The sequence below is a fragment of the Marmota flaviventris genome, chromosome 2 (genome assembly GCF_047511675.1).
Source record: "Marmota flaviventris isolate mMarFla1 chromosome 2, mMarFla1.hap1, whole genome shotgun sequence".
Classification (NCBI taxonomy): domain Eukaryota; kingdom Metazoa; phylum Chordata; class Mammalia; order Rodentia; family Sciuridae; genus Marmota; species Marmota flaviventris.
Genome location: NC_092499.1, coordinates 202,459,689 through 202,473,507, shown reverse-complemented (window position 1 = coordinate 202,473,507; position 13,819 = coordinate 202,459,689). Strand labels below are relative to the sequence as shown.

At 51.6% G+C, this 13,819-nt stretch overlaps 1 protein-coding gene across 6 annotated transcripts in view; it reads left to right on the top strand.

Annotated features, from left to right (window-relative positions):
* Positions 1-1,190: 1,190 nt before the first annotated feature.
* The window catches only part of Tcfl5 (transcription factor like 5), an 18,173-nt gene continuing 5,544 nt past the window's right edge, over positions 1,191-13,819 (top strand). Inside the window, exons 1-7 of one of the 6 annotated variants that reach the window (XM_071609071.1) lie at positions 1,191-1,801; positions 2,682-2,865; positions 3,123-3,285; positions 5,249-5,495; positions 7,631-7,772; positions 10,739-10,854; positions 12,541-12,693. In XM_071609071.1, the coding sequence (XP_071465172.1) occupies positions 1,191-1,801; positions 2,682-2,865; positions 3,123-3,285; positions 5,249-5,495; positions 7,631-7,772; positions 10,739-10,854; positions 12,541-12,646 (1,569 nt within the window). In that variant the 3' untranslated portion in view covers positions 12,647-12,693. Of the gene's footprint in view, positions 1,802-2,681; positions 2,866-3,122; positions 3,286-5,248; positions 5,496-7,630; positions 7,773-7,855; positions 8,923-10,738; positions 10,855-12,540; positions 12,694-13,819 lie in introns of those variants that run through there. The other 5 variants (XM_071609072.1, XM_071609073.1, XM_071609074.1 and 2 more) reach the window with 5 other exon arrangements.

The window sequence follows — 13,819 nt, the reverse complement described above, 5'->3', positions numbered from 1 at the left end:
GGGAATCACAAGTTCCAGGCCAGCCTGGGCAAGTTAATAAGGCCTTGTCTCAAAATAAAAAATAAAAAGGGCTGAGTAATATAGCTCAGTGGTAAAGTACTTAGCGTACATGAGGCCTTGGGTTTGAATCCCAGTACCGCAAACAAACAAGAATAATCTAAAAATTCTGAAAATGAGTTACCAGTTGTCCTGATAGCCTTTATTGGGAGTCCATCATTTTCCCACTGGGGATATGTTAGGTGGGAAAAAAAGAAAAGCAAATTATAAAACTGCAAGTGTAGTATAATGTTACATTTATTTAAAAAAAAAAAAAAAAAAGCCGGGCTCTGTGGGCACGCCTGTAATCCCAGCGGCTCAGGAGGCTGAGGCAGGAGGATCCGAGTTCAAAGCCAGCCTCAGCAAAGGCGAGATGCTAAGCAACTCTATGAGCCCCTGTCTCTAAATTAAATATAAAATAGGATTGGGGTTGTGGCTCAGTGGCCGAGTGCCCCTGAGTTCAATCCCTGGTACCACAAAAAAAAAAAAAAAAAGGGACGGTTTAAAAAAAAAAAGGCATTCCAAACTGTGATTGCATGAGCGCAAGGTTCAGAGCCTGCGTGGTCCCAGGCCTCTAAATGTCCTAATTCCTATACCACTGAGATGGGGGTTCTACACTGTAATTATTTTGAGCCTGCAAATGAGTTTCTTAAAATGAGCGCAAACTGGATGATACTGTGTATGCAAAGTGCCCAGATTCGGCGCTCTCGAGGGGCGTGGCCAGGCACCGGACTGGGAGTAGCTGGGAAGTAGCGTGGCCAGGGAGCAGCCAGGCGAAGCCAGCCGGGACTTCGCATGGCTGGGAGTGAGGCTTCGCGGCATCCTTCCGGCGCGGCGGGAGCGGGGGCGTGGCCGGCGGAAAGCGGGGCGTGGCCGAGCGGGGGCGTGGCCGCGTCCCGCGCGCACGCGGCCGGCCCGTCGCGGGGGGCGGTTGGGCCGGGGCGCGGCGGGCGGCGGGTAACGGAGGGGCGTGGCCCTGAGGGGGTGGGGTTACCGTTGCGGGGCGGGGCGGCGCAGGCGCGCTGCGCGGTGCTCAGCGGTTTCCCTCCCCCAACGGCGCGCCCGCGGTGGCCGGCGCGGCGTCCTGCTCGGGCCGCGTCCCCGCCTCGCCGCCCCCGCGCCCGCGCCCCGCCGTTGGGCCGCGCCGCGCCGGCATGTCGGGCCCCGGGCCGCGGGAGCCGCCGCCTGAGGCGGGCGCGGCGGGCGGCGAGGCGGGCCCCGAGGGCGCGGGCGGCGGGGACGCGGCGCTGGGCGAGTCGGGGCTGAGCTTCACGACCACGGACCTGAGCCTGGTGGAGATGACGGAGGTGGAGTACACGCAGCTGCAGCACATCCTCTACTCGCACATGGAGGCGGCCGACGGCGAGCTCGAGGCGCGCCTCGGCTCGGCGCTGCTGGCCGGCCCGGGCGCGGGCGCGGCGGGCGCGCTGGCCCCGGCGCCGCCCTTGTACCCGGTGCTCTGCCCGCCGCTGGCGGCCGACGCGCCCTGCCTGGGCCACGTCGACTTCCAGGAGCTGCGCATGATGCTGCTGGGCGAGGCGGGCGCGGCCGAGAAGACGCCGGGCGGCGCGGACGGGGCGCGGGCGCGGGCCGACGGCGCGGCCAAGGAGAGCGCGGGCGCCGCGGGGCCCGAGGGCGCGCCCGAGGCCCGGGCCAAGCCTGCCGTGCGCGTCCGCCTGGAGGACCGCTTCAACAGCATCCCGGCTGAGCCACCGCCAGCGCCGCGCGGCCCCGAGCCCCCCGAGCCCGGCGTGGCGCTCAACAAGTGCGTGCAGGGCGTCGGGCCGCCTGCGGGGACTGGGTGGAGACGGGGTGGGGGTCCGCCGCTCCGCCTGTGGGGCTGGGTGGAGAGGCGCGGGCGCAGTCCCGCCACCTGCGGGGTGCCGGAAGGGACCCCCAGCTCACCTTCTGTCTGGGTGGAGGAGAGGGCTCAGCCCCCACCACACACGCACCAGGGGTCAGCCTGGCCACACGCAGGGTTTGGGTAGAGGGGAGTGTGTGTCAGCGGGACTACAGTTGGCCCTGGGTGGAGGGGAGAAGGGACCTGGCCCACCACCAAGTCTTGGTGTCCTCGTATAAAAGCCACCATCCTGCTCTGACACTGTCTCCAGCAAAGAGCAGGCAGACCCATGTGTGGGGTGACCTGAAAGGCCCTCTCTGTGCAGGCGCTGAAGTCACAGTTCCAGGTGGCACCTGGAAGAGTTGGGACTAGGACACAGGTGGCCTTGGGCTTTCTTCCTAGAAAAGCCTTTCTGCCTTCCAGAGAGCTGATTCTGATAGGGCATGTGCAGAGCCATTCAGAGCTTGCAGCTGCAAGACAGAGCCACAGCAGCATGCCGCCCACTTGGTGACCCACCTTCAGGGGTGGCTGTGGAAAAGAGTGACAGTTCTGTTTTCCTTTGTTCCAAGGCTGTGGTTGGACCCCTCTAGCCCATCTTTGGCTGACAGATTGATGTCAGGCACAGACACTCCTTCCAGAAGGAGCTAGCACTAGTTGGTGGTTGTGTGAGGGTGCTGCAGAGCAGGGATCCCGCTCCCAACCAGAGTAAACGTGACTCATTAGTGGGCGAATGGGTGAACTTCATATTTCTGGAGTCTTTCTGCCATTTATTCTCAGGTTTCTGGGCTTTCTTTTGTCTTGGCAGTTTGGTAACTCTTATTCGACATCCATCTGAATTAATGAATGTTCCTCTTCATCAGCAACAAAACAAATGTACAACATTAGTGAAAAATAAAACCGCTGCAGCAACTACTGCTTTGCAGTTCACCTATCCACTGTTCACAAGTGCCTGCTCCACTGGTGGAAATCCCAGCCTTTCACAGACGCAGGTGGGAAGATGACCAGCCCTCTTGTAATAAACAGGCAGATTTAGGTTTCAAGAACTGTTTTGCCTTTCATAGAACTTAATAACTTTTTAAAATGGAGAACGTTTATGTGGTTTGGGGCTGTGTGAAAATCCTCAGTGAAACAGATTCAAGTGGCATGCCCGTGACTTGAGGGTGCTCTGCTATGTGCGTTTTGCTTGTGCAGTGAAGGGCAGGTTAAGTCCCATGTTCCTAAGACTCCTGTTGTTTCATTTTTTCAGAGTTCTAGCAACTCATGTTCTATATTGGAAGCTGCCAAGCACCAGGACATTGGACTACCCCGAGCATTTTCCTTCTGTTACCAACAAGAGATTGAGTCCACAAAACAGACTTTAGGTAGCAGAAATAAAGCTTTGCCTGAGCAGGTTTGGATTAAAGTGGGAGGTAAGTGATAAAACAGTAGGCTCTTCCAGCTGTGGGAGGGAGGGAGCTGATTGCATACCCTGGGGACAATCTGTGGGGCCCCCCCTATCTTCTCACTTTGAATGTTGTTCTGAGTTTCGAACATTGTGATTGACCTTAGTGTGGAGAACTCTGTTGAGGACTTTAACAGTAAAATGACAGACTTATTCATTATCTTCATTACTGAAAGCATTTTACAGATTATTTTTGTTTCATACACTGTGAGCAGGAGTCTGAAACCTTCTGAAACCTTTGAGGTGTGTAATAGGAGGACACTGCCGCAGTCTGGCTGGGCACAAAATCACGAGCCACCACACACCTTGTAGATTCAAACAGCAACTCTTTATTCCCGAACTCACACCAGCCATCTACAATCACGTTCTGGGGAAATCCACGTTCTCTGCCCAAATCCACCTCCACTGGGCTTCTATCTCCAAAATATACTGTCTGAATCCCGTGAGAACTCAAGGGGAACTCAGGCAGCAGGATACGCCCTATTCCCAGCAGGAATAATCTTAAACCTTAAACCTGGAACCTAAACTGGGAACGCCCTAAACACGATTATCTTAAAACCGGGAACACCCTAATCTGCCTTGGTCCTTGAGCAAGGTCACCTACATTCAATGTCGCTGCAACATGTCAGCAACATGGGGTACGCTGGCAAGGAAATTGTCATACCTACTTGGCTAATGGCTCCCAGCAGGACACTATAGGTGGGCAGGGACTGGCTAGGAGCCAGAAGCCATAAGGGTCAGAAAGACTGGGAAAGGAGTACATTGCAGAAGGCATAGTTGGTATCCTTAAATGCTCTCAGCTCCTTCCTCTTCGAAGAGAATTATTTCTCATGTGACTCAGGAGGCTAGTACTGCTCTGCTATGTTTTCATGACTAAGCAGGCAGGATGGGGAAGAGTGCTGCTGCTTTCTCCCTGTCCTTTTCCGTGTTAGGACATTGTATGCAACAGCGCATAGTGACATTTGTAAGGAGTAAAGATGAACATTGGAATGGTCCTGTGCTGATGGCTAGGTTAAGGAAGGAGTTACCACCAAAGCTTTGGAATATCCCCCTTAAAATGTTCCACCATCAGGAAATTTGTGTGACAGATCCTTCACTTGGCTTTGTGTAGTGTATGGGACTATAGGTCACCACCCCTGCTAAGTGGATTCCTGCTCCTGGTTTGATGGGACCCCGACATCTTTGTGCAGCACATGCCGAAGCATGTAACATGAAGGCTGTGATGCCATTTACTGTGCCTTTTGTGTGAAGAGTCACTGCAGGGTGACGACGTTTAATCTTAACCCACCTAACCCACCTTTCTTCTCCTCTGAGTACTGCAGTTAAAATACCAGTTGTCAGAATAATTATATGTAAAGAAAACCTTTTTTGTAGAAAATATTTCTAGCTTTCTTTTCTATTCTGATTTCAGAAAAAGGGAACAGCGTCTTGATTTTGGTATTCATAGATAGCAACACTTGATTAGGGGAATTTTTGCTGGGCTTGGTGGCACATGCATGTCATCCTGTGATTCACGTGATTGATGCAGGAGGATTACAAGTTTGAGGCCAGCCTCAACAACTTAGTGAGACTGTGCCTCAAAATAAAAAGGGCTGGGGATGTGGCTCAGGAATAGTGTGTCCCTGGGTTCAGTGTCCAGTACTGCAAAAAAAGAAAAGGTTTGACAAGGCTGCTTTGGTCATGTTAACACTTGGAGCAGTATTGTATTCCATGGTAGACTCATGCTTCAGTTTTGCATGCAGTGTGGGCTTGGAGCTCAGTGCCAGTGTATGTGGACTCTCTGCTGCCTCAGCTTCTTATGGCTCAGATTGCTGCATATGCAATAGTGTTTATATCTTGGTTTGAAAATGCCAAAAAATATATTCAGCTTAACAGGTACAAGTTAAGAAGAATAAAAAATTAAAATACCACTTTTTCCTTCTTTTGCAAAGAAGAAGCGCTATGTAAACAAGCAATAAATAAGAGGAATCGGAGTAGAATTCGTCAGTTGGACACAAGTGTAGAACGGCGGGCCCTTGGAGAGATTCAGAATGTGGGTGAAGGCTCCACTGCTGCACAGGGTGCCTGGCAGTCCTCGGAGTCCTCGCAGTCTAACCTGGGGGAGCAGGCCCAGAGCGGGCCCCAGGGAGGAAGGTCTCAGCGTCGCGAGAGGCACAACCGGATGGAGCGAGACAGGAGGTATGTGTGCGGTTGGCGGTCAGGTCGACATACACAGTTCTCTAGGACTGTCCTGAGGGAGGGCAGGAGCAGGGGTCACATTGATTTTGTTTTGCTCTGATCAGGGTCCCCAGGATCAGCCCAGGTTCAGTGATTCACTGGCATACTCAGGGCTGCGACTCACTCTAAGGAAGGGATTCAGGTACCTGGGAGAAGACTGGGGAGACCAGGTGTGAGCTTCCCAGGTCCCTCCCAGTGCACACTGGGTGCCCGCACTTCCCCAGCGGGTGTGGGCCACACAGCGAGGTTGCCTAGCAGGAGAGGTCATCAGACACAGTGGTTTTGTTGGGGATCCCGCATGCCCTGCCCAGCACATGGAGTCCTCCCAGGGACGCAGGTGCTCAGGGTAAACCATCTCATGAGTAGAGGGTAGGTGCTTCAGGCCACATCTTGTCTGTCCATTAGATCCTGGACACCAGCTGAGGGCCAGCCTCGTCAGCAGGCCCTTCTGAGCAGAGCAGCCAGGCAGGCCCACTCTTGGCACAGTAGGCGGCTTAGTTTTGCATTTTGTTTGGTTCTTTTAAGAATGTTGGGGAAGGAGGAGGTTTAAACTGCTATTTAAATGGTCTTACTGAGGGTTTTGTTTGTGTTCTACATAGAATCAAGGTGGTTAATTTTTCTCTGTTATAGGGGGTTTCTTCAGTGTTTCCCTAATCATAATTAATTACTGTGTACCAGTTTTGTTTTAGGATTAGGAAATAAATAACATTGAATGAGACAGATATCAGCCTTAAAGCTGAGGTCCTGAATGTCAGTCTAGGGCAGTTGGTTGTTGTTTTTTTTTTTTGCAGGAGGCGGGGTGGGGCAGGTGCCAGGGATTGAACTCAGGGGCACTTGATCACTGAGCCACATCCCCAACCCTGTTTTGTATTTTGTAGAGACAGGTTGTCACTGAATTGCTTAGTACCTTGCTTTTGCTGAGGCTGTCTTTGAACTTGCGATCCTCCCCAGCCTCAGCTTCCCAAGCTGCTGGGATTACAGGTGTGCGCCACGGCGCTGGCTCAATCCATTGCTTCTTGAAGGGATGTGTTGAAGCTGACTTGATCCCTCCCTTGCACATGTGTGCACACACTGAGGGACCTCCCTGAACTTGCTGTGGGTTGTGAAGGGCCTCTGCACTCTGCCTGCCTGGACATTTGTTTAAGAACATTTTTCTAATGCCTGCGACAGTTTGAAAGTGTGAATTTTCACTGCAGCACTTGGAAGTTTACCGACCTGCTACAAGTTCTTTATCTCTTCTCTGGAGTTTCTCACCTATAAAAGGAATGTTATCTACTGCATAGACTTGATTAGAATTAAATGAGCAGATGGCTGAAGAGTTCTTGGCCCTGTGCCTGGAAGACAGGGAGTGGCTGGTGCATGCCTGCTCTTTCCTCTGGTGCAGTTATTAGTACAATTCTAGTGCACAGGTGTTCCAGTGCCTGGTGATTGCCACATTGCTGAGTGCCCAGTGTCACCTCACTTAGGACTTTGCTAGATGTAAGAAATAAAGGTTAAAAACTATGTAATAGTAAGACTCAAGCTATGATTTAAATTCTCTCTAAAAAGGGTGAGGTTTCAGGAGACTGACAGCGCAGTCTGATTCATTTGTCAGGGCCCCTCAAGGTGTCTGGCACTCCACGTTCCCATCGTGTCTCTTGGCTCATGGACAGCAGGGTGTAATAGTCCTGACCAGAGGAGTGATCTGCCTGGAGAAAGCGCACACAGTTTTGCTTCCAGGGTTAGGAAATTTGATGCCATCTCTGGTCTAGAGACTTGGACCTTAGGAGTTTATCAAACTGCTGCAAGTTCTTTATCTTTTCTCTGGAGTTTCTCGCCTACAAAAGGGATGTTATCTCCTCCAAAGACTTGATCATAATTAAGTGAGCAGAAAACTGTGCCGGGACTGGACTCCGCTAGGGTGTCATGGGTGCAGCAGCCTCTATTCGGGAGTGTGGCAGCACAGTAGTGCAGGCTTTCCCGGGGCTTCCTGGGGCGCAGGGTGCCTCTGCAGCACTCGGAGGCCAGCTCCGGGAGCTCTGGCTCCTTTTAGCAAGATGACGAACTTCCCGTTGCTTGCTGCTTTGCCAGCTGACTCCTCTGGGTTTTGCCTGCAGGCGCAGAATCCGCATTTGCTGTGATGAGCTGAATCTTTTAGTTCCGTTCTGCAACGCGGAGACGGATAAGGCAACGACTCTCCAGTGGACCACAGCATTCCTGAAGTACATTCAGGAAAGACATGGGGACTCTCTTAAAAAGGTCAGTGTTTAAGTAGGCCAGGTAGATTTTTAGGATTTTGTAAGTTTACTTATCAGTGTTCCAATTTGTCCTCTTTTTCCAAGGAAATCTCAAACTGCCCTTTGTTTCCTGGAATCTATTGTCACATACCAAGTCCGATATGAACGAAGCTCTGCTCATTAATGATGTAACTTTTCATTTACTAAAGTAATGATCCAGCCTAGATTCATCTGTGGGATGCCGTGCCCGTTGTCCGATAGCAGGGTGAGCACTGCTGCGCACCGTGCACTGCACAGTGGTCTGAGGGGCTCATGGGGCATGATTTCTGCCCTCAGAAAGCCTGGTGAAGGGGATGAAAGCAGAGTAGCACAAGAGCAGAGCAGAAAGGCAGAAATGGGTGTCCCATAAGTGGCTTGGGCCTCAGTTACTTCCATAGGGCAGAGGGTGACCAGGGGAACCAGGGTTTGCCCTACACTCCTGGCTTCCTGGGGGGCTGCTGGCTGCCTGGGCCCCATCTGTGCAGCTGTAGGCTGTGATGGCTGGTGAGCCTGCTCGGTTCTGCTGGAACCGAATGCCTGGTTGGAGTGAGTTCAGTCAGCCCCTGGGGCTGCAGAGGGAGAAGGGGCACTCAATAGTTGGTTTGAGCTGTGCCTTGGGGGACCTCAATGTGGGGTGCTAGCCTCGGAATTCTGTTGGTCAGCACCTGGCTCTGTCCTCCCAGGAGTGACCAGGCAGTGCAGTACATAAACCCTCAGCATCCTGATTTTATCTCTCCCAAGCTGTTGGGCAGTTGCTGCTGTTGACCCAGCAGGAGTCTGCTTGGAGGCGGGGCTAAGATGGGTGCGGCAAACCTGGAACCTTCTCAGAAAGGGCTCCCGCCCATGGCCAAGCTGCACTGAGCTGGGCTACCTCTCTGGGCCTCGCAGCAGGGCCTGTTATTTTCCTTTTCCTGGTCTGTGACCACGTGACATTTACACCATGCAAATTAGCTAATTTTGTGAGTCCCTTACTTTGACAATACATTTAATTGCATTTTAAAGCAATATTATGTCAAATTTATTCTAATTGGATCATTTATGGTTATTGATAATGTTGCTTTTTAACATTATTTGTTAGTGGTAGACTGTTGGTTTGTTTCAATAAAATAAAGCTTTAATATTTTTTAAAATGACTTAGTGTTTGCCTCTGTGTACCTATTTGTAGTCACTTATTGATGTAATTCAAATACAATGAATATGTTTATAATTTGGGGAATAAAACATTTTTTAACTGTATAATCAAAGACTAGATTGCGAACTTATGGATATTATATTTTGTATAATATGTTTTCTGGATACTTCTGTAGTGGAGTCCTGTTGAATGTGTGGGTTGCTTCTGGGTCACATAGAACAGGTGGGAGGCGGTCAGTCTGGGTTGCTGGCCAGCCTAGCTCAGGCACTGGCTCACTTCCACGGTAGCTGCTCCTCTTACCTGCATGCATACTTTTGTTCTTACAGTTGCAGTAACGAGAGTTCTAAGTGGGTTTTCTAAGTTATCTTAGTACACACTTCACTCAACGAGTCTTTCCCACTATAACCAGGTACCTGCTCCAGATTCTGGGGTGCCTTGCATAAAACAGCACCCACCTACTGGCAAGGAGGGGGACTTCAACACCTGCACCTGTGGACAGTGTTGGGTCCTGCCATGGGTGGGAGCCCTGCTGTGGCCCACCCCTACTGTGGGCCAGTGTAATAGCAGAGGGCTTCTTTAGATTGGGTGGTCACCGACGGCATCTGTATGCATGCAGATGCCAAGGAGGAGCGGGAAGCCCTGAGCCAGGGAGCTGTGGATCTCTGGGTCTTTGGGCAGGGTCACACACTGTGGTTAAGAGTGTTGCCTGCAGCCACATTGGGGTCCTGAGCATGTGGCAGGCAGGCCAGGGCCTGGTGGGCCTGGGTATTCTGAGGTCTCAGGAGCCCCTGGAAGGCTTTAGGTCTGGGAGGGACATGACATTTTACAATCATCACTTGGTGCTCCAGAAGGGGTGGGGTGGGTGGGAAGGAGCACAGACTGCTAGGAGGCCACCGAGGTGCTCTGGGGAGAGGTGGGCTCAGCCTGGGCTCCTGCTGCCCTGGGAAGCCTGTCAGGAATGCCTGGCCTGGCTTCATCCAGTGGTGGGGGGAGATGGTGTGGGTGGGCTCAGCGTCTGGCCTGGACCTGCTGAGTGTTCAGTGCCTGGAAGGCCCCAGGTAGAGTGTCCAGGAGATGTTGCTAAGTGAGTCTGGGGCACAGATGGGGATTCCCTTTGTGTTAGCTCGATGAGCTCATGTAGCATGACGAATGCCTGTGCGCCCACCTCCTCATCGTAGCCGTTAACACAAACGTATTTACTCCACACACACCATTCAGAGATAATTACAAACATGAACCTTCATCTTGAAATATTTCTACACACAACTCAAAGGTAGCCACCCCCACCCCCACCACCCCCATCACCCCCATGACCTGAGCCGTTATCGGCCCACAGAGCTGATGGCAACGCTCATTTGCTTGGATATGCAGTCCCTATTCACATTTTCCCAAAATAGTTATGGTTTTTGGTACCCGGGATTGAACCCAGTGGTGCTCTGCCACTGAGCAACATCCCCAGCCCTTTTTATTTTGAGACAGGGTCTCACTAAGTTACTGAGGCTGGTGATGAAGTTGTGATCCTCCTTCCTCAGCCTCCCACTGCAGGCTTTGTGCCATTACACCCAGCTCCAAACTATTCTCTTTTTTTGTTGTTCAAAATATTTACTTTTTAGTTTTTAGGTGGACATAATATCTTTATTTTTATGTGGTACTGAGGATTGAACCCAGGTCCTCAGGCATGCTAGGCAAGCACTCTACCACCGAACCACAACCATAGCCCTCCAAACTATTCTTAAAACCGCCTTTGTAGCTGTGTTTTTCCCCCCAGTCCAGCATCCAGCCATGGATTATATGTTGCATTTGATTGTGTTTTTCAGTCTGTAAGCTACAGCAGTTCCACTGCACCCACGGTTGTCTATCACGGCATTGAGGTTTTGAAGACATCAGGCCAGTTATCTGTAGTGCCCCACCTTCTGGATTTGTACCACTTATGGTAATCTTTAGTTATGGTGTAATTTCAAATGTACAGGAAAATCCCAAGAACAGTACAAAGAGCCCCACATGTACCTGCCCAGGTCTCCCAGAGCCCCCACTCGCCCTGCGCCCCATGTTCTCTCTCCAGTCTCTGTGGCTTTCTGAATGGTTGGATGCTGAGTCAAGACACCACGCCTCCCACACCCCACACTTCACTGTGTGCCTTTCCAGAAGAGGGGTGTCACCTTATGTAGCCAGAACACTGTGGTCACAGTCGGAAGGTTTAACACCAGCGAGCATTGGTGCCCTGTTCCACCAGAATCCTCATGGCTTTTCCCCAGTCAGAGTCCTCGGCTGGTGACAGTGGTGGTGAAAGGCGGGTCTAGATTCCTGGCAGAGGCCATCGCCCCCCTCCCCTCAGCCCTCTTTCTTCCTGTTTCCGCGGCAGCTCTGCTTCCTCTCCACCTCCCTTTGTCACCGAGGCCACACCTTACCTGCTTTCTCCCTCTGGCCACCTGGGGCTGCCACTTCCCTTCCTCCCACTTCCCCTGTGGATGGCTTCTGCTTCTCCCATTGTCCCCTGTCAGCACTTGCCTGTTTCTTTGCCTTCCTTTGTTGCCACCTCAAAGGTACAGTCTGTACCCTCTTCCTGTCCCCAGACCTACTCCCAGCAGCCTGACGGCTGTTCCCTATGCTGTTCAGCCAGAGATGGGCCCATGGCTGGCCTTACAGACACCCCTTTGCTTTCAGCACCCACTTCTAAGACATTGGTTTAGAAGTAGGTGTTGGCTTCCTCTCTGGGCCTGCCTTCTCTTCTCCCTGACTTCTCATTGATGGGGTGTCCTTGGCTTGCCTGGGGCCCAGGACTAGAGCAGCCAAGGGAGCAGAGAGTCTCCCTTTCAGTGTGCAGCACCCATTGGTCTCTGTGGTCAGTGGGCTGCCTCCCCTACTACATGGCCCATGTCTCCGCAAGCCCAGAGCCCCTGCTGCAGATTCTCCAGTCAGGACCCTGGCCTTCCACTCCCAGGCCACGGGATGAGTTGCTGTCTTGGTGGGCACAGAACAAGGAGACCCTCCTTGCAGAGACCTGTGCCTGGTCCTGCTGAACACCATCTCACCTTGCAGAGCCTCCTGAGGGTCTGTGTGCTGCTAACAGTGTCCACCTGACAGCACTGCTTGTCAAGCCCCTGGTCAGCTGAAACTCCTCTCACTTTGCACCCTCCTAGGTGCCATCCTCGTGGACAGACCTTTAATTATGTGAACGATGGAGTATGTGTATCATTTAAGTACATCCTTTATGATCTTGCCCACATAAAGTCCCTTCTGCAAGAGACCCAAACCAGATAAGTAATACTCAACCAGCGTGTGCCACCCCCAGGTCATGGGGTTGCTGTGAACTACCCCTGTGCTGGATGCCAGGGGAAGGCGGCACCCACACAGCTGCTGCTGCTTTCAAGGAAGTCCAGGGGCCCATCTGGAGCCCATGGAGCAAATCCAGAGCCACAACTCCCCCAAGTGGAGGAGCAGGCCAGCAGCACACATCTGTGCTCAGGAAGGCAGACAGATGAAGTGGCCGACAGCTCTTGCCTCAGCTGATGCTGCTGTCAGGGCCATTCCTGTGGCTGTTGGCTGTGGGCCACACTCAAGTTTAATGATTTGGATACTGCGTGACTTAACTACTGCAAGTTTTGAAATGTCTTTGTAGGAGCAGGGTTGGCACATGCAGCAACATGGAAGCCAGAAGATGGGGTCACACTTGCCTGGCTCTTCTGGGAGCTAGCTACTTGAATGTCTATATCATGCGGATTTGAATATGCTCTTTGAACATGCTACAAGGAGAGTCCTCAGCTGCCACACACACACCCCCAGCTTCTGCATGGCAGAATGAATCAAAGCTGTGTTGTGACCTGTTGTAAAAATAAAGCATCTTGGGAAAAGTGCCACTGTGCTCTGCGTCCTCCTGAGTGAGCCTGCCGTGCCTTTGCCTTCCGAGCCCCTCCGTCTGCGCCTGTTCTGCATGCTTGCTGTGGCTGGGCTCTGGGCCTTCCTACATGCAGAGCCAGTTCTGGTCTTGTTCCTTCACTCTATTGACCTTTTGTGTGGCATTAGGAGTGATGTTTTTTCCTGTGATAATTTGCTTTTTATTATTTAAAAGCCTTATGTCTGATTTTCCCTTTTTTTTTTTTTGGTGTCTCAAGTTGAAAGTCTGCTTCATTTGTTTTCAATCTTGCTTTCTAATTAATGCATTTAAAGCAAATTTCTGTTTCAGTGCTCTTTCAAAAATGTCCTATAGGTTGGAGTAATCTGTATATAATTATAGATATATAAAATTACTTGAGACTATACACATACAGTCTCTTGAGTAATTTTTGTTTACCTCTTCAGTGTATGAATTCTCTGGAAGTAGATTTCTAATTTTCCACATATGTGGGATCTTTGTTTTCCTCCCAGGTACCAGGGATTGATCCCAGGGCCTCCTACATGGTAGGGAGACGCTCTCCCACTGAGCTACATCCCAAGCCTTTTCATTTGAGACAGGGTCTCCCTATGTCACCTGGGCTGGCCTGGAGCTTGGGATTCTCCTGCCTGCTCTTCGTGAGTCGCTGGGATTGCAGGCGTGCCACTGTGCCCAGCTGTTTCTGTCTTACTTGTTTCTCACGTTTATTTATCATATTGTGCTCAGTAAAGTGGCTCTGTATAAAAGAGTGATTTTAAAAGTCTGTTGAGACTTCCAGTGCGACCTCTTAATGTAATCGATTTAAGACAGTCGCATTGATGATCAGACAGTGTGCATTCTCTCTGTGGAGTTCTACATGTTTATCAGACTGGCCTTTGCATGTTGCCCAGGCTGACCTTGAACTCCTGAGCTCAAGCAGTCTTCCTGCCTCAGCCTCCTGAGTAGCTGAGAGTGCAGGGCTGCCACTGTGCCAGCTCAGGCTGACATGAGCGAGAGTCACACCTCTTCTGCCATTCTCTTCTGTCAG